Genomic DNA, 20163 nt, shown 5'->3' on the forward strand with positions numbered 1-20163 from the left:
CCACAACAGGCACCCTGCGAGGTGGGTGGGGCTGAGAGAGCTCTCACAGAATCTGCCCTTTCAAGGACAGCTCTGCGAGAGCTTTGGCTGACCTGGGGCCATTCCAGCAGCTGCAAGTGGAGGAGTGGAGAAATGAGAGATCTTGTTGATCTGTAAGGTGCTGCCGGACTCATGGCGACCCACCTGAAACTAAGTGCCTTCTCTGGGTGCATGTTCCATTCAGCCGTCAGAATCTTAGGATATTAGCCCCATCAGCGTATGACAGATCAGAGTGCAGAGTTACAGCGGAGAGAAAGATACCAAAGATGAACCTGGCCCACAGGTCTCTTAGTTTGCACACGCTTGCTCGTCACTTAGATGGCATGATTGTGTGAATGATCCATCCCCAGGTCAGCCTCTACAGGAGGAGGATCCAGGTTGCATTAAGTGATGTTCTTTTCAACAGAGTCAGTTCTCACATTCAGCTGCTATAGACCTGTTTAACATGCGTATACGTGGAAACCCACCTCAGAATTAGCTGCAGTGACTTGCATTGGTTACCAACCGCTTTTTAAACTTTTTTTCCTTTGAAACCCAGGCAAAAAACATGGAATAACGGAAATCCATCCTGATGTAGTTAGCTACGTATCGCACGCCACGCAACAAAGGTTACAAAACCTGGTTGAGAAGGTATCGGAAACTGCACAGCAAAGGAATATTTCTTATAAGGTAACTGTCTGTTTTGTTGTGTGAGTGTTCACTAGCAAGTGTTATTTCAACCTCGTTCTAAATGGATTTCCTGGCAGCAAGGAACTCCCTCCCTCCCTCCCTCGCCTACTTGCGAGAGTCAGTTTGGTGTACTGGTTAAGTGCATGGACTCTTATGTGGGAGAACCGGGTTTGATTCCCCACTCCTCCACTTGCACCTGCTGGAATGGCCTTGGGTCAGCCATAGCTCTGGCAGAGATTGTCCTTGAAAGGGCAGCTGCTGTGAGAGCCCTCTCCAGCCCCACCCACCTCACAGGGTGTCTGTTGTGGGGGGAGAAGATATAGGAGATTGTAAGCCACTCTGAGTCTCTGATTCAGAGAGAAGGGCGGGGTATAAATCTGCAATTCTTCTTCTTCTCTGATCAGGCTCATGCTAGCCTTCCCCAAAGGGCTAGCATCCAATCGCCATCTTGGATTCTAGGGACTGTAACTGAAACTGTATGAAAGGATTGTAATGATTTTATTGTGATGCTTTTTTTAATACTGTGTTGTTTTAACTGTTGTTAGCAGCCCTGAGCCTGTCAGGGGAGGGCGGGATACAAATAGAATAAAATAAAATAAATAAATTGTGCCCCTACCTCCCCTATCCTTTAAATATGCCATTAGAATGGTTAGTGAGGCAGGCAATGTTCAGCTTAGACTGGAGCAGTGGTTCCCAACCTTTTTTGGTACGGTGGCCCACAAGTCCATATTTACTTGGTATGGTGACCCACCTAGGGCCCACCCAAGGGTTTGGGGTTTTTTTTTAACCCTTGGCCAATGTCTCCCAGCCTGTGGCTCACACCTCCTTCCCTCCTCCGCTTGGTTTTCCATACACTGAATAACTCCTACCCAACTCTTCAGCCTTTTTGCAGCTTCTTCCAGCCACTGCTGTGAAGTTAGTGGGTGCCAGGCAGATTCCCACTCCCCCATTGTTGAAAAGGGAGTTGGAAGGCAAGAATGTGAGAAGTTGACAAGGAGGATAAGGAGAGAAAGAATCATGCAAATGATGACGGGAGCGTCCACTAGGGAGGATTAGCCTGTGACCCACTTCCAGAGGCCTTGTGACCAATGTCCCCTGGAGTCTAGTGAGCATGGAGTCTAGTGAGCAAAAATTCTACTTTGTGAGCTGCTGGCATTAAAGCTGTGAGCCACTGCATAAATTAGTTTGCTCTGGGGCTATTTTTCCTGCGCTAAGAGAAAAATATGTGAGCCAGAGGCCAAAAATATGTGAGCTAGCTCACACTAACTCAACTTAGAGGGAACACTGGTTGTGTGACCCACTTTTGGGTCCTAACCCACAGGCTGGGAAATACTGGGCTAGAGAAACCCGTGAAGGTGACTGGCTGGCCTTGGCCCACTCCCACTCGGTCTTAGTGAATCCCTGAGGTTTCCTCCGGGATTGAAATGTGCCCTTCCTTGAGGAGGGGCAGGAAACATGGTCCTAAGGGTAGTTTGGTATGCTTCAGCTTATCAAAGGGGGGAGGGGGTCAGAATACATAGTGTTCAGTACACAGAACAGGATTTCCCAAAATCTTGATACCCAGGGCACTGTTTCATTTTGGTTTTTTGTTCTAGATTAGAAGGCACTCTTTGCTGCCAAAAGGCACTCTTGCGTATGCCTCTCGATCAGCTGCCAGAAAAAAATATGCAGCACCTTCCCTTTTGCCCCTTTGCCCAGTCATCCAGAAAAGATGGGATTTCTGGGTAGCGGGAATTTTTCAGCTGTAAAGCGTCTTGGAGTGTCCTTCTTCCTATAGGATGAGGGTGGAGGATCAATACTACGTGCACATAATTTGGCAATCATAACTTTTATTTATTGACTTATTTTATAATTTAAGTTCATTTATAGTTGGGCTCTTTCCTTGGGGGAGGGCAGGCAGCATGGTATAGCCTGATCTTGTCACGTCTCGGAAACTAATTAGGCTTGGTAGTTACAGGGCTGGCCTTGTCACTAGGCAAACTCGATGATTGCCTAGGGTGCCAGCCTTCTGGGGCACCGAATTGGGCACCCCTCCCATGTGACTCGGTGATGTTATCAGTGCAAAGGGGATGCCAGAAGTTACCTTGCTTAGGGTGCCAGACAGTATAGGGCCAGCCCTGGTTAGTTGGATGGGTGACCACCAAGGAAGGCTTTGCAGAGGAAGGCAATGGCAAGCCACTTCTGCTTCTCACTTGCCTCGAAAGGCTCTTGCTGGTCTTTCCATAAGTCGTGACTTGACAGCACTTATGTACCTTTCTCCTTCAGACTCAAGACAGGTTACAAAATTTCAAAAACAATTCGGCCGGCATAAGATATCCCACAAAGAATGCACTGGGGTGAGGGGGAACATTGCAAACAATGCAAACCCAAACAAAACCGTTTAAGACATTGCATACCACAATGCCAAAAGTGTGTTACAAAGGGAGCAGACAATGCAGCCCATTCAGAGTAAATGTGCAACAGTCATGCATTTTCCCCTCCGTGCGGTATGAAACTGACCTTTGACCTTTTTGCAGTTATTAAAATTAGCATTGTTAGCCGCTCCAAAACAAGGTCTGTGGAAAGTAACAGGCTGAACTTTGGGCAAATGGGAACATAAGATGCCATTTATTGTCCAGGCAAGGCACACTTCAGCTTAGAGAATCTACACATCCAACGACTAGCAAAAACTGGAGATGGCAGACAATTAGGTGCTGCTCTCTTTAAGTCTGTGTTGTTAGACAGTTTCTCCAGGTATGGCCGCTGCTGGATGCAAAATTTGGGACCTGATGAACCATTTGTATAACCCAGTGGCCCTGTTCTTCTGTTCTCCAATTCTGAGCTCTGGGAGGAGATAAATTCTGTAGGATAAATGTCAAATACACTTTAGATGCCCTGGTGGGATCCAGTGCCTTAAATAAACTGTACTTTTAAAACATTCTCTGAAAGAGAAGAGTTAGTTGGAAAATACTGCTTAAAATGTGAAACCCTGATGAGATCACAGACTAGGACAAAAAGCTGGGGAATTAAACGGGGGGAAAAAATTGCTTCGACTGGTTGTTTGAAGATGACTAAGTGAACATGTGAACTTCGATAATATGCACAATCTTCTCCTTTAGCCTCACGCTACTAGCGAGTGGCTTTTTGTTTCCCTTTCAACTTTCTAACGAAAAGCATTTTGCTCGTGTTTTGCAGGACGATGAAAGATACGAGCACGCGAGCGACGTTCGGGCGCAGCTCAAGTTCTTTGAGCAGCTTGATCAAATCGAGAAACAGCGGAAAGACGAACAAGAAAGGGAAATTTTAATGCGGGCGGCAAAGGCAAGTGCTTGGGGACTTTGCCCCTAATAGACTGGCAAAGTGTCACAGTTGGCGTCAAAGCAGGAGGGGCGCTTTGGTTCTTTGGGCCGTGGATCTTTTATAAACTATAGACCCCACACCGCTTTTGGACCTCAGACACCGTCTTAGGGCCACTAACAGGCAGCATGGTGGGCTCCCTAGACACCTGCCCTCTTGGTGGTAGAGCAGCCAGAAGCCACTCCCAAAACTGAGAATCTGACCTCTGGCAGAACAACAAGGGAAAAAAGCTAGGGTACTTAGAACATAAGAGAAGCCATGTTGGATCTGGGCAGTACCTCATCCAGTCCAACTCTCCATGTCACACAATGGCACACGTGCTGTCAGAAGGTCCACCAGTGGGGCAGAACAGCAGAAGTCCTTCCAATGTTGTCCCCTCCAGCACCAAGAATACAGAGCATCACTTGCCCCAGACAGAGTATTCCATCTCTATATCTTGTGGCTAATAGCCACTGATGGACCTTTGCTCCATATAAAATTAGAGAAGCTACATTGGATCAGGTGAAAGGCCCATCCAGTCCAACACTGTGCTACACACTGGCCAAAACCCAGATGCTATCGGGAGGTCCACCAGCAGGATCAAAACTCCAAAAGTCCTCCCACTGTTGCCCCCCAAGCACCAAGAATACACATCACAGCTCCAGACAGAATGTTCCAGCTATACCTTATGGCTAATAGCTACTGATAGATCTCTGCTCCATATGTTTATCCAGTCCCTTCTTGAAGCTGTTTATGCCTGTAGCTGCTACCACTTCCTGCAGTAGCAAGTTTCACATTTTTGCACATGTGGGGGGGGGGCGCAGTAGGATGCACCTTGGATCCCAGCCCTTACCTGCAATCCTGTAACATTACCATCCACCCAGTAATCCTCCCATCCCTCCAGATAGCATGAAACTTAAGAGAAAGATGGTTTTGTACTCCCCTTGATAGGGAAACTGAACAATAAGTCATTTCATACCCCCTTGCTTCTCAGTTATTGATGACCCTCCTTGCCTGTTCTAAAAGAAGGAGAGAAACAATATGCAGCACCAGAGGGCAAGTCTTCACTACAGAGCAAGGGACAAGTATCTTAGCATCTCACCCATGTGTAGATGCAGTCCTTCTAAATTCAGCTGTGCCCTGGGATCAGATTTTCAGTCAGCTGCTTTGAGTCCCCATTGGGGAGAAAAGTGGGGTGAAAATGAAGCAAATAAAAAAGGGGACCTCAGGATCAAACATGAGGCACTGGGAGCTGTTTGAATGGGACTAACAGCAGTGTTCCCTTCGCCCCCAGTGGTGGCTACAAGCATAGCCAGCTTTAAGAGGGGATTGGATAAACATATGAAGCAGAGGTCCATCAGTGGCTGTTAGCCACAGGATATTGATGGAACTCTCTATCTGGGACAGTGATGCTCTGTATTCTTGGTGCTTGTGGGGAGGGCAACAGTGAGAGATCTTCTAGTGTCCTGCCCCACTGGTGGACCTCCTGATGGGACCTGGTTTTTTTTGGCCACTGTGTGACACAGAGCGTTGGGCCATTGGCCTGATCCAACATGGCTTCTCTTATGTTCGTAAAAACCAAGCATGCCGTTGCCAAATTTTGATTGGAACTGCAGTGCTGGGGTGGAAGGGGAGGGGGAGGAGAGAGAGACAGGCATCCTTCCTGGTGCAGTGTTCTCAGTGGCATTGTAGAATTTCCATCTTTCGGAGCTGGCCTGTAAGTCCTGAATCCTGTACACTTGCCCCAAGCAAGACAAATGACAGCTTGAAAGAGCCATTTCAGGCCAGGAGTAATGCACGGGGTGGAAGGGAGGCTCAAATCCCTACCCAGATACCAAAGGGTTTGTCTGAGCCCCAGAGTGTGTGCGTCAAATGATGTGAACGGAGGTCTGCTTGATTCGTCCTATTCCCAAACCAATTTAAGCCTGTGAATTTCTATTATATAGAGAGGTCGGCCTATATCTAAGGTGGTCATGTATTTGCGGAGGAAAAGGGGGGGTCCCTCTGTTGTGTTTAATGGCTCTGAAGCAGCCTACATGCCTGAGAAGTGCTAGGGTCTGGTTGAAGGAGGAAAAAAACTCTGGCCATTTTCTTTCTTACGGGACTGGCCGAGTTGAGAGAGAACTAACTTGGGGGCGGGGTTACTTAATATCTTCCTCCTCTTCTTCCCAGTCCCGTGCTGTTACTGATGCCCTTGGTGGCTACAAGCATAGCCAGCTTCAAGAGGGGATTGGATAAACATATGGAGCAGAGGTCCATCAGTGGCTATTAGCCCACAGCGTGTTGTTGGAACTCTCTGTCTGGGGCAGTGGTGCTCTGTATTCTTGGTGCTGGGGTGGGGGGGATACAGTGGGAGGGCTTCTGGTGTCCTGGCCCCACGGATGGACATTCTGATGGCAGTTTTTTTGGCCACTGTGTGACACGGAGTGTTGGACTGGATGGGCCATTAGCCTGATCCAACATGGCTTCTTTTATGTTCTTAACCTAGCCTTGAAGTTCAGTAGCCTACAGGGCATTGGGCAGATAAGTCTGCATTTTGGCAGTGGCTTATTTATCTACTTTTTCAATATCCCATTTTTCTCCTCAGTGGCGGACATGGCACAGTTTACATTATTCTCTTCCCCTCAGTTTGGTGTGGAGCCAGTTTGGTGTAGTGGTTAAGTGCGTGGACTCTAATATTGGAGAACTAGGTTTTGATTCCCCACTCCTCCACTTGCACCTTCTGAGTGACCTTGGAGTCAGCCACAGTTCTCTCAGAGCTGTTTCTCTCAAGAGCAGTTCTGGGAGAGCTCTCTCAGCTCTACCTACCTCACAAGGTGTCTGTTGTGGGGAGAGGAAGGGTTGTAAGCCTCTCTGAGTGAAGGGTGGGGTGTAAATCCAGTCTCTTCTTTATCCTCACAAACCCCCTGTAAGGTAGGTTAGGCTGATGAGAGTGTGTGACTGGCCCAAGGTCACCCCGCACACTTCCATCATAGCAGCACAGGAATTCAAACCGGGCTTTCTCAGAGCCTGACCTGACACTTTAGCCACTACGCTGCTCTGGCTCGGTTTGGGTTGTGAGTTTTTTTATACAAAGAAATAAAATATGCAAGGTTGCAAAATATATGTGATAATGTAAAATATTGATCAGGGAAAAGAATATAATTAAAGGGTGAATAGACATAGCCAAAGCATATTGAAGACATTTCTGCTCTGTCTTACCCCCTCTTTTTGTTCTTTTCTCTCCCCCTCTACTATCCAAATGCTTAACCAACACAGTCTCGATCTAGACAAGAAGATCCAGAACAGCTTAGGTTGAAACAAAAGGCCAAGGAGGTATGTTTTCAAAGTCCTTGTATTATCATCTACTTCATTGACCACCATAGCACTATACGTGCAGTACCGTTTTCCGCTGTATAAAAATTGCATGGCAAAAAAAGGGGCAAATTAAAAGCAACAGCTACAGAGCCGAATCGTGACTTTCTGTTTTTGATACAGATGCAGCAGCAAGAACTAGCACAAATGAGACAGAGGGAAGCCAACCAAACTGCTTTGGCGGCAATCGGTCCCAGAAAGAAGAGGAAAGTGGACTCTCCAGGCGCTGGACCAGGGACGGAGGTAAACCTCATGATTCCTTTTGAATAACACACACTCTGTGCGTCCTAGGCTTCTTAATAGCTGAGGTGCAGTCCCCCCCCCCTGTTTTAGAAATGGAGAGGTTCACCATTGCCTCCTGAAAAAGATCGCTGCTAGAATGGGCAAGAATAACAAACCACCTGTGCCTGTAGCAGAGTATCCTCAATATGATCCCATGTGCATCACAGAGCTGTTTCTCCAGCTGAGCCATCCATTGACTGCTTGGAGCAGCACAGGAGGGGAGGGTGCACACACACCTCAAGAGTTCACCTCCCTCCTGGTTGACAGTGGCCGTCGCTTCCCGAATCTGCCGTTCCTCCGTCACCACCAGCCCAATCCAAGCTCAACCTGTGCATCATCATGGCAGCACCTTGACTGAGGCCTTGCTGGTGGCTGCAGAGGTGGAGGCAATTGGGTGCAGGACTGACCCTGTCCACTAGGCCCATTTAGGTGATTGCCTAGGGTGCCACAGATGCAGGGGTGCCAACCAGTCCTGTTCATTTCCTGCCTTTCTGTGGTACGGTCAGGGTGGGTGGGCTGACACAGTGGCTCCACACAGTGCCAGAGGTAGGGCAAGGTACCCACCCTAGCCTAAGCCATCAAAAATCCTTGGCCTGGCCCTGAACAGAAATACCTTGCTTTGGCTGATGAAGTACCTTGACCCCATCCTGGAAGTGCCTCCACACTGCAAGGAAGCAAGGCTAGAGCACACAGAGGTTTAGCAGGGATCTGCTTGGTGTGGGCACCTACTTTGGGTTTATTGGAGCCCACAATCAGGATCTTGTGAAAGACACACGTATCCTGGCACAGTTTTGAGATTATTTATCTGCCCATATCTGGTGCTTTTTTGTTTTCTTTTCGTTGTGTCCTCCACTATCAAGTACAAGGGTTGTTTTCCTTTCCGGTCTGAGCCGGAGTTCACCAGGACTTGGCTCTTTTCAGTTCCTGGGCTTACCTCCGTGACATGAGCAGCATTGATAAGCGTGGGATACTGTTTCATTACAGAGTAGCCACAAGCAGCCTTCTCACATCTAGGCTGCAGATAGGAAAGTACCACTTCTGTTGGGTCTGGGAGTGAGTCCTCTCACTGCTCATCTTAATTCCCGCCACTTGCTCGGGAGCCTGATAGGAGCCCTCTGGGGGCCTGATTCGGCCCCCGGGCTGCATGTTTGACACCCCTGCCACAGGGCTTTCAAGGCAAGGTACTTCAAGGGTAGTTTGCCACTGGTTTTGCCTGGTCTTGCTTGATGGTCTCCCACCCAAGTAACTAACTAGGGCCATCCCTGCTTAGCTTCTGGACTATCCTTAGCTGATCCTGGGCTTTCTAAGTGAGTTTCTTAAAGAACAGGGAATCTTAATTGCTCTAAAACAGGGGTGGCCAAACTTGCTTAAAAAAAAGAGAATAATCATTAGATGCTTGAGAGCTGCAAGACAAGAATGTTTGAGAGGTGCAAGCAGGAAGAAAGGAAGGGAGAAGGAAAGAAAGCAAGGAGATGGGGGGAAGGAGGAGGGAGGGAGAGATGGAAAGAAAGCAAAATGTCTTCTCCAAGCCAGCCAACAGGGTGGTGGGGGCTTTGAGAGCCATACAATCAATGTTCCCTCTAAGATGCAGAGTCTTGTGAGCAAAAATTCTACTTTGGGAGCTCCTGGCATTAACGTTGTGAGCTACTGTGTAAATTATTGTGCTCTGGGGTCATCCTTCCTGAGGTAAGACAAAAATGTGTGAGCTGGAGGCTAAAAATCTGTGAGCTGGCTCACGCTAACTCAGCTTAGAGGGATGTCTTGGAGCAAAAACAATACTTCCCAAGTCTCTATACTTTTGGACTAGGCTTCTGGGCTCCCCAAACTCCTTCTAAGCCCCAGAACCCCAGTCTCTAGTAGTAGATTGCCACCACACCCAAGAACAAAAGGCCTAGGCAGGAGGTCGGGTGAAATCTCCAACCTTTATTGGGAGATTACAAGAGCCCTGCAAGGTTGGCTTATAAGGAAATGCAAGTTATCACTTTCAGAGGTAGCGAGCAGCCTAGGCACTAGACTAGGCTTTGAGACTCTAGAGCAGGGGTGGCCAAACTACAGCTTAGGAGCCACATGTGGCTCTTTCACACATATTGTGTGGCTCTCGAAGCCCCCACCACCATGTTGACTGGCTTGGAGAAGGCATTTGTCTCTTTAAATAACCAGTTTGGTGTAGAAGATAAGTGCGCGGACTCTTATCTGGGAGAACTGGGTTTGATTCCCCACTCCTCCACTTGCAGCTGCTGGCATGGCCTTGGGTCAGCCATAGCTCTGGCAGAGGTTGTCCTTGAAAGGGCAGCTGCTGTGAGAGCCCTCTAAGCACCATCCCCTTCACAGGGTGTCTGTTGTGGGGGAGGAAGGTAAAGGAGATTGTAGGCCGCTCTCTGTCCTTGAAAGGGCAGCTGCTGTGAGAGCCTTCTCAGTCCCACCCACCTCACAGGGTGTCTGTTGTGGGGGAGGAAGGGAAAGGAGATTGTAGGCCGCACTCTGTCCTTGAAAGGGCAGCTGTTGAGAGAGCCCTCTTAGTTCCACCCACCTCACAGGGTGTCTTTTGTGGGGGAGGAAAAGAAAGGAGATTGTAGGCCGCTCTCTGTCCTTGAAAGGGCAGCTGTTGAGAGAGCCCTCTCCAGCCCCACCCAACTCACAGGGTGTCTGTTGTGGGGAGGGAAGGTAAAGGAGATCGTAGGCCGTTCTGAGACTCTTCGGAGTGGAGGGCAGGATATAAATCCAATATCTTCATCTACCTCACAGGGTGTCTGTTGTGGGGGAGGAAGGTAAAGGAGATTGTAGGCCGCTCTCTGTCCTTGAAAGGGTAGCTGCTGTGAGAGCCCTCTCCAGCCCCACCCACCTCACAGGGTGTCTGTTGTGGGGAGGAAAGGTAAAGGAGATTGTAGGCCGTTCTGAGACTCTTCGGAGTGGAGGGCAGGATATAAATCCAATATCTTCATCTACCTCACAGGGTGTCTGTTGTGGGGGAGGAAGGTAAAGGGGATTGTAGGCCGCTCTCTGTCCTTGAAAGGGAAGCTGCTGAGAGAGCCCTCTCCAGCCCCACCCACCTCACAGGGTGTCTGTTGTGGGGAGGGAAGGTAAAGGAGATTGTAGGCCATTCTGAGACTCTTCGGAGTGGAGGGCAGGATATAAATCCAATATCTTCATCTACCTCACAGAGTGTCTGTTGTGGGGGAGGAAGGTAAAGAAGATTGTAGGCCGCTCACTGTCCTTGAAAGGGCAGCTGCTGAGAGAGCCCTCTCCAGCCCCACCCACCTCACAGGGTGTCTGTTGTGGCGGAGGGAGATAAACAAGATTGTGAGCCGCTCTGAGACTCTTTGGAGTGGAGGGCGGGATATAAATCCAATATCTTCTATCTTCTTCTTCTCCAAGCCAGCTGCATTTAAAGTTGCTTTCTTTCCACCTCTCCTCCCTCCCCAACTACTTCCTGCCTGCCTTCCTTCCTTCCTTCCTCAAACATATGACATTATTGTCTTGTGGCTCTCAAACATCTGATGTTTATTCTGTGTGGCTCTTTCATTAAGCATGTTTGGCCACCCCTGTTCTAGAGCACAGACTGCACGAGCTTAATCATAAAAATTATTTTATTGTGTGCACAATAATAAAAGAACCTAAGCTTATCCAGCATAACTAAACAGTTGTCATAATTACCCAAACGTAGTCAGAAGCCGTAGGGACGTTCCACAAATGATTCTTGGCTTTCAGCCAGGCACAGCAGGATTACATGAAGACAAAGCAAGCAGTCCAAAGGGTCAGACTCCCAGCATAAGAACATAGAGGAAAGCCTGAGTTGGATCAGACGTACAGCATAGCCACACATTGGGAGCCTGAGTGGAATCAGACTCAACCCAAGGCTTTAGAAAATCAAATGTTGTGCCTGGTCCAGACCAGTTGCTGGACACTTGGCAACCAATTAGGAGCAAGCACGATGATGTCACCCCCTGCATTAATGACTAGCACAGGGTTTGATTTTAGATGGCCTTGATTCTTACCCCACAGCTGGGTGGAATGGTCTTTAATTGGGAGATAGCTCTTAGCTAGTGCTAACTCCCACCTGACTCTGTTTATGGCAGGCCACACGCCAATCCTATCCTCTGCAAATACTTGGGACTTCAGGCAAGAGGCCTAGCTTACAAGCTTAAAGTGACAGGTCTCCTGACCGATGTTCCCTCTAAGCTGCAGAGTCTTGCGAGCAAAAATTCTACTTAGTGAGCGACTGGCATGAAAGTTGTGAGCGACTGGCATTAAAGTAGTGAGCTACTGCATAAATTACTGTGCCTTGGGGGTCATCCTTCCTGAGCTAAGACGAAAAATGTGTGAGCTGGAGGCTAAAAATCTGTGAGCTAGCTCATGCTAACTCAGCTTAGAGGGAACACTGCTCCTGACCATTCTTTAGATCACCTTTGATTAGTGATGTAGTGGAACAGAAACCACTACAGGGGAACGCTGCATACAATATGTGTGAAAGAGCCACGCATGGCTTCCAAGCCACAGTTTGGCCCTCCTGCTCTGAAGAGTGTGGAGAACTGCTGCAGTCGCATGTCAGGAATTAAGGATAACGCAGTGCTAAGCTGGACCAGGCAAAAGATTCAGAGATTATTGCTGATTTTTGTAGCGTATTTGTCAGTAGCCTTCTCCCTTTCTCTCCTAACCTTTGCTGTATTTGGTAGGAGATTTACTAGAACATAGAATGGGGTTGGATGAAGAGGGCTGGGGAATTTCATACTGAGCGATTATCCAGGATCCTGCTCTTGCTTCAGGAATCCCCTGTGGACAGCCAAGCCTATAGAAATGCTGCCCCCACCCCTCTTTCCCCTTTATTCATTCCCAGCCACCCCACTGAAGCATGAACATGACATCTTCCGTAGTCCCCCATTCCACTCCTGTTTTTTCCAGCTGAGAGCCACTTTGGTTTAGTGGTTAAGCGTGGGGACTCTTATCTGGGAGAACCGGGTTTGATTCCCCACTCCTCCACTTGCACCTGCTGGAATGGCCTTGGGTTACCCATAGCTCTGGCAGAGGTTGTCCTTGAAAGGGCAGCTGCTGTGAGAGTCCTCTCAGCCCCACCCACCTCGCAGGGTGTTTGTTGTGGGGGAGGAAGATAAAGGAGATTGTGAGCTGCTCTGAGACTCTGAGTGGAGGGCGGGATATAAATCCAATGTTGTCGTCTTCTTCTTCTTGTCCTTGAAAAGGCAGCTGCTGTGAGAGCTCTCTCAGCCCCACCCAGCTTACAGGGTGTCTGTTGTGGGGGGAGAAGATATAGGAGATTGTAAGCCGCTCTGAGTCTCTGATTCAGAGAGAAGGGCAGGGTGCAGTCGTCTTCTTCTGAGCCATTATTTGAAATATCCTATGCAGCTGGAAACAAGGCCACAACTTCTGGTGTGGATCCAACAATCCTCTATACCAGGGATGGCCAAACTTGCTTGATGTAGGAGCCACATAGAATAAATGTCAGATGTTTGAGAGCCACAAGACACGAACATCAGATTTTGAGAGCTGCAAGGAAGGAAGGAAGGCTAACAGGCAAACAGATTTTTTTTGGGGGGGGAGATGGAAAGAAAGCAACTTTAAACACATTCTCCAAGCCTGGGCTTGCTTGAAGAAGTGATTTAAAGAGAGAAAAGACTATAGAGAGAGAGAGCAGGGGTGGCCAAAGGCATTTTTCTCCAGACTAAGGAGCTTTTCTCCAACTGAACGGGCTCTTCTTCCAATGGTGTGATAGGATAGGGGTAGGATCCACCCCACTGCATTTATCTTGCAGAAGAAATGCATGCCCAATGGACTGCCAGTGAGGCCAAGGCACGAGCACCAAGCGTGACAGGCTGCTTCACATTGTAGCATTACACCATGTAATACAAATCTGTCGAAAGCTAGTTGTAACTGTAGCTATTATGAACAAATAGAATTGTGTCTGATGTCCCCTTGCACAAAGAGATCCGTCTCAGCAAAACTTAGATGAAACTAGTAGCAGAGTACAAAGTGCAGGCCCCAACAGGTCAAGTTTCAGTACTCTAATGTTTACTTTGCTGGTTGCAGCCAGTGGTGAGAGCAGAGTGATTCCCTGCCTGTAAAAGTGAGGTCTTCCATGTGCTTTCTGCATAATTATGAGATTCTGGGTCCAGATGTCCTACATTGTCACTGGCTAGTATGTGCAAGCCATGGAAGGCAGCTTTTCCTCCTGGCATCTTATAATCATATCACATGGGGCCAGTGTTCCCTCTAAGCTGAGCTAGTGCGAGCTAGATCACAGCTTTTTAGCCTCCAGCTCACACACTTTTGTCTTAGCTCAGGAAGGATGACCCCAGAGCACATTGATTTATGCAGTAGCTCCCAAAGTAGTAATGCCAGTAGCTCCCAAAGTAGAATTTTTGCTCACAAGACACTGCAGCTTAGAGGGAACATTGCACGTGGCCCTTTTCTTGTCGTCTGTCTCTGGGATGGTTCATGGGCCGCGAAGCGAACGTGGCGGCGGCTGCTTAAGGCAGCTTTGAGCACCGAGTCACTACATACATACCTAAGTACCGAGCAGGAGGTTAAGTATTCCTGCCTCGTTTGTTTGTGCGCGCACACGTGAATTTAGCTTACCGTTCCCTTTAATGTATGGAATCTGCTTTATACTCCCCGGGAAGCCTTGTTTGCACTTTGGCAGGCTCTGATTAATTTAGTTATCTTAGATCAATCAGTTGCTGGATAGCCAAATCAACTGCCGGCTGCTTGAATTGAAGCCTTTGTTTGCTTAATTAAGAGCCAGCTGCTGTGGATCTAATTGACTCACAGCTGTGCATCTGCCGCCACAGTTGACATTTTTAAACCGAGCTCCCCTCGTCTCTCTTTGTGCCGCCCACATTTCTTTGCAGCAAAGGCCCATTACCCAAACAGTTTGTTGGATCAGGTCTGCTTGCCGTTGTCGGAGGAATGCTAAGGCGCTAATTACACGTACAGTCGCCTTTTACGCAAAACCGTCCCGTATCTGTTCAGAGGTTAGGCGAGTGCTTACGAGAGAGCCAAGAAGCACACCGTCACTTCTGTGCCGTTTCACGATTAACTCGAGGACATAGCATGGAATCTCAAAGAGAACGCTAACCTCCCCGTTCTGTCTTGGCAAATTAATGATTGCTGTCGTCATGTCATCATGCCATTAATGAAATTGCTGAGCAGTCGGGTTAGAACAGATAAAAGGAAGTACTTCTTCACCCAAAGGGTGATTAACTCGTGGAATTCACTGCCACAGGAGGTGGTGGCGGCCACAAGCATAGACAGCTTCAAGAGAGGATTGAATGAACATATGGAGCAGAGGTCCATCAGTGGCTATTAGCCACAGCATATTGTTGGAACTCTCTGTTTGGGGCAGTGATGCTCTGTATTCTTGGTGGTTGGGGGGGCAACAGTGTGAGGGCTTCTAGTGTCCTGGCCCCACTGATGGACCTCCTGATGGCACTTGGGTTTTTTGGCCACTGTATCTGATCCAACATGGCTTCTCTTATGTTCCTATGTACACTTTTAGCTGCTTAGGCATTTCTGGGATATTTCAAAATATACTGTAGAAAGAACCTCCACACATCACCAGAAGGTGCACTCAATTATATCAGCTCAGCATCTACTTTAAAATGCTTCTTGAATTAGAATGGTCATAATAAAACCTTACTCCCATCATACTTTTACATTACTTTCTCCTATGTGGCCACAGTGGCATGATAAAGATTTCCGTCTGCTTCTTCTGTTTTGGTTATTTCCCCTTTTTTTGTGGGGAAAAATATTAGAAAGTTTGTCCTATCTTAGAGTTCAGCAAAATTTCACCGGGTGGGGGGGGAGGGTTGAACAATGGAGCCCAGAAGCAAGGGTTTTTTTTTGGGGGATAGTGGTGGTAAGAAAGAACACAATAAAATTTAGAGGTTTCAGAGTCAGTTTGGTGCAGTGGTTAAGTGTGCAGACTCTTATCTGGGAGAACCGGGTTTGATTCCTCACTCCTTCACTTGTCATAGCTCTCATAGGAGTTGTCCTTGAAAGGGAAGCTGCTGTGAGAGCCCTCTCAGCCCCACCCACCTCACAGGGTGTCTGTTGTGGGGGAAGAAGATATAGGAGATTGTAAAGCACTCTAAGTTTCTGATTCAGAGAGAAGGGCGGGGTATAAATCTGCAGTCGTCATCGTCTTCTTCCTGAGAGCTGCTGCCCAAAACGAGGCCTGCTCCAGAGTAATTAGAGGTTCCCACAATAGCCCCCACCTATTACCATAACCTTGGCATCGATCTGTTTGGTGCCAGGAGTGACCAAAAAGGGCCGCATGATATTTCACTTCCTCTCCTTCCCACTGCGAGGCCATCGTCTCCTTCAACCCATTCCCCAGTGCTATGATTGGACAATTCAGAGCTGAGGTTGCTCCTCCATAGTTCCGTCTTATGGTGGCAGAGTATATGACCCTTGGCCCTGAGCTGGATGGCCCAGGCCCAGGCCTAGCCCAATCTCCTTATATTTGGGAAGCTAAGCAGGCTATTATTTGGATGGGAGATCACCAGGGAAGTCCAGGGTTGCTGTGCAGAGGCAGGCAACGGCAAACCGCCTCTGTTAGTCTCTTGCCTTGGAAACCCAATGGGGTTGCCATGACTTGGCTGCAACTTGACCACAGAATGCACACACCGAACCACAGTGTAGCTCACGGGTGTTGAACTCATTTGTTATGAGGGCCGGATCTGACATAAATGAGACCTTGTCAGGCTGGGCCATGCATGTCATAGAATGTAACGCCAGGAAGCAGAGATGTAAACATTATGAAGGACACAGACAAACACAATTATTTTTTTTTTAAAAACTTCAAATATGATTAAAACATTAGCACTCATTGGTCCTAAAGGTGCTTTCTTTGTCTCTCTCCCATGGGATCGAGGGAACTGGGAAAGGAAGCTCTGGCTCTTTCCTTCCTTCCCCAGGGGACCAGGAGGGGAAAGAGCCTCAGCCAGTAAAAGGAAGAGAGGCATAGCTTAATAGCTCTGCTGTGTGATTGAGAGAGCCTGGCAAATAGCTCTGCTGTGTGATTGAGAGAGCCTGGCAAAGCAAGCTCTCCCTCCCCCTTCCTGCCCAAGGGAGGAGCCTCAGCAAATGGAGAAAATAAAGGCTTTACTCTGTAGCTCTGGGTGATCGAGCAAGCTGTGAGCCTGCTCGCGGGAAAGGGTGGCATATAAATAAAAAAAAATTAAAATAATTAAATTAAAAGGAAGCAAGAGAGTGGGAGAAGGAAGCAGACAACTGCGAGCTGCTCACAGGCCTGATAGGACCCCTCCAAGGCCCTGATGTGGCCCCCAGGCCTCATGTTTGACTACCCTGATGTAGCTCTTGAAGCATCCCACTATTGGGTAGGAGTTTTTCTGTGAACCCAGGATTTGTCCACAGACTTCCAGCTCTTTGTATATTTCTTAGATGGATGTGGCATTTCTCAGACTTGAAAAACTCCATTCCATCCTCTTGTGAACATGTTACCTTCCGGGTTCAGTGCAGCACCGTCCACCTGTCCAGGTGTGCTGGCGATGGACTTCTTGTACGATAGTGTGTTTGCCATAAACTGACGCGTACAAGAAGCTGTGGATGGGGTATAGTGCCATCATCGGCATTAGAAGAACAGAAAATAGCACTTGTCTAATTCTAAAAGCACAAAAAGGGGAAAGTCCTTACGATCTGAAATTTTTGACAACCCTGCGTGTTCTTTATTTGTAGCTTTCTTCAGGATGTTCTAAAATACGCCTTGCTGACAGCCAAGTTCTGAGGTCAAATCCCCACTAAGAATTTCATATGGCAGACCCCTCACTGAGCTTCGTTTCATCCGTGCAGGAGAAATCCCCCTGTGAATTTATGCCTTTCATCTTCTCATTAGAGGAAATTATCCAATTAGTGAGAGAACATCAAATCAATCACCTGCCTAAAAAAAAATACTGGGCCAATTTCCCTGCATTACTTCCTTTTTTTTTTTTTAGAAAACCAGATGAAACTGCCTTGAATACCATAGAGCAATTGTTCATGATTCCAAACTTTTGTTCATTCCGCTATAAGGAATTACTGTGTTCAGCCAAGCCATTGTGTCCTACCTCAACACGTCTAAAGTATCTTAAGGGCCAGAGCGCTGTAGGAAGAGGGAGCCTTTTAAATCTTAGATTTGTGTGCAAAATTCACCGGCTTACGATGTATGTGTTATCTGCCCACCCACAAGTGTCTCGAAGCCACAGGCTAGGTTTAACTGCAAGTCTGTAATTAATTGTTGTTCAGCCCAGTCGGCCGATTGTGACATTGCTCTGCTAATTCATCTTGAAAAGGCTCCTTTTGCAAGATGGGCTGCATTCAGTTTGCCTTACTGTATTCACACGCAGGTTTTGATCATGCCATTGTTTGCTACACCATTTTTGGGAAACAGTGCTTCCAACGTGGGAAGTACGGATAGGCATAAACTGGGAAAATGAAGTTCAGTTTGTGTTCTGAACCACAAACTGAACCAGCAGGTTCGTTTGTGAACCAAACCGGTTTGTGGTCCCACAAACCCTGTTGAAAGGTCCCTTTAAATGGGGTTTGCAAAAAGCCTGAAAAACAGGTGAGTGACAGGGAGCAGCTTGCTGTTTTGGGGCTGTCTTGGGCAGTCTTTTTAAACTTTAAAGGGACCTGAAAAACACCTGCATGGTGAAGAGGTGGTCTCCACTACTCAGCTGTTTTTGCAGGTTTCATGGGGAACAGAAAGTAGGGGTTTAAAGGGACTCAGAGTCTCTTTAAACCAGGGGTCCCTAACCACTGGTCTGGGTCCATGGCCTGCTAGCAACTGGGCTGTAGAGCAAGGCAGAGCAGCTTCACCGCCCACCCTGGGACCCAGGCAGGCGAAAGAGGTTGTGTGGCCTCACTCTGAAGCTTCCTCCCCTTGCAAGGGGAGACAGCCTTGGAGTGAGGCCACACCGTCTCTTTCATCCACTCGGGTCCCAGCCTGGTGGAAGGGGCAGCACTGCTGTGACCTTAGCCTACCCTTCATTCATAGACCTCCACCAATCAGGTGATCAGCAGGGGTCTTTAAATGGGAGGGGAAGGCAGATTGGTCTTCTGCTGCTTGGCCACCTAGTGGGGAGGTGGCAGAAACAGCCCCAGTCTCTCCCCCATTTAAAGACCCCCATGGGGGCAGGGATGGGCCTGGGGTGGCAAAACCCCCAGTGCCCCCCCCCCCACCGGTCTGTGGAAAAATTGCCTTGCATGAAACCGGTTCCTGGTGCTTAAAAGGTTGGGGGCCACTGCTTTGATCCACTGCTTTCTTCTCCATTCACAAACAGCTTTTAAAGTTAGTGACATTAGACTCGTCACAGACTTCTGTTCTCGAACCATGAACAGATCAAAATTCACACTGGATTTGCTTTGTGGTTCAGTTCATGCCCATCCCTAGCAGGAAGGCAAGTCAGGCGGGAAAGAAGACCAGAGAAGCTGGAGGTGGAATGTTCCTGCCTGCGTTATGGAGGTTAGGCTGAAGAGTCCAGTGATGAGGACTTGAAGGCCTTCAACCTCACTGAGAAGTTGAAAAGAAAGCAGGAAGGAATCTGACAGTCACATTCCATTCTGTGGGACTGGGGTGTTGGAACGAGTGGACGGATCTCTGTTGGGGGACATGTTTATCAAGAAATGGAGGACCAGAAGAATGGATGAGGGGTGTGGGATGCTAGTATCCTGGCCCCACTCATGGACCCTCCTGATGGCATCTGGGGTTTTTGGCCACTGTGTGACACAGAGTGTTAAACTGGATGGGCCATTGGCCTGATCCAACATGGCTTCTCTTATGTTCTTATCCCAGTGCCTTAAAAATGTTTCCTCCTGCTCTTAATTTTATTTATTTTTATTTTAGTGTATTTCTATTCCACCCATTCTCCATAGGACTCAGGGCGGAGTACAACATATGCTAAAACAATAAAATACAATAAAAAACATTTTAAAAACAGACAACAGCACTCAGAGAAGTTTACCATATCATCACATATTGCCCAACCTGGCCGTCTCACATCATGATATCTCACAGCGATGGCAGTTGATAATCCATTTTATAGCACAGGCAGGCTATAGGGGAGGCCAACCAGATCAAGAAACAGACGCCCGCAGCCTCAAGTAAAAGCCTGGCAGAACATCTCCGTTTTACAGGCCCTACGGAAGGCTAATAAGCCAGGTAGGGCCCGGATCTCTGTAGGGAGCTGATTCCACCAGGTCGGGGCCAGGACTGAAAAAGTTGAGGCAAGGCGGGTGTCTCTTGAGCTGGGGACGGCCAACAGATGTTGGGAGGCAGAATGTAACGACCTCTCGAAATAATATTCTGGCAAAGTAATACAGCCTTAGCCATCAGTGATCCCTGTTCAGGACAGGCCGTTCTCCTTGTATCTCTCACTTATTTAGTTGTGGAGTAATTCAAAAGTGCATTACAAGAACAGGAGGATCTCCTTTGGTGTGTGTGATTTCAGAATTCACAGGTGTGGTTGTGCTTTTCACACGTTCGGATGTTCTCCT

General features: G+C 48.0%; 1 protein-coding gene across 2 annotated transcripts in view; it reads left to right on the forward strand.

The window, feature by feature from the left end:
- Positions 1–20163, forward strand: part of TAF4 (TATA-box binding protein associated factor 4) — a 142431-nt gene that overhangs the window by 116001 nt on the left and 6267 nt on the right. For both annotated transcript variants that reach the window (XM_060230690.1, XM_060230689.1), the window contains exons 12-15: positions 578–708; positions 3883–4008; positions 7282–7338; positions 7501–7620. In XM_060230690.1, coding sequence (XP_060086673.1) covers positions 578–708; positions 3883–4008; positions 7282–7338; positions 7501–7620 — 434 coding nt within the window. The remainder of the gene's footprint in view (positions 1–577; positions 709–3882; positions 4009–7281; positions 7339–7500; positions 7621–20163) is intronic.

The sequence above is a fragment of the Heteronotia binoei genome, chromosome 2 (assembly GCF_032191835.1).
Source record: "Heteronotia binoei isolate CCM8104 ecotype False Entrance Well chromosome 2, APGP_CSIRO_Hbin_v1, whole genome shotgun sequence".
NCBI lineage: Eukaryota > Metazoa > Chordata > Lepidosauria > Squamata > Gekkonidae > Heteronotia > Heteronotia binoei.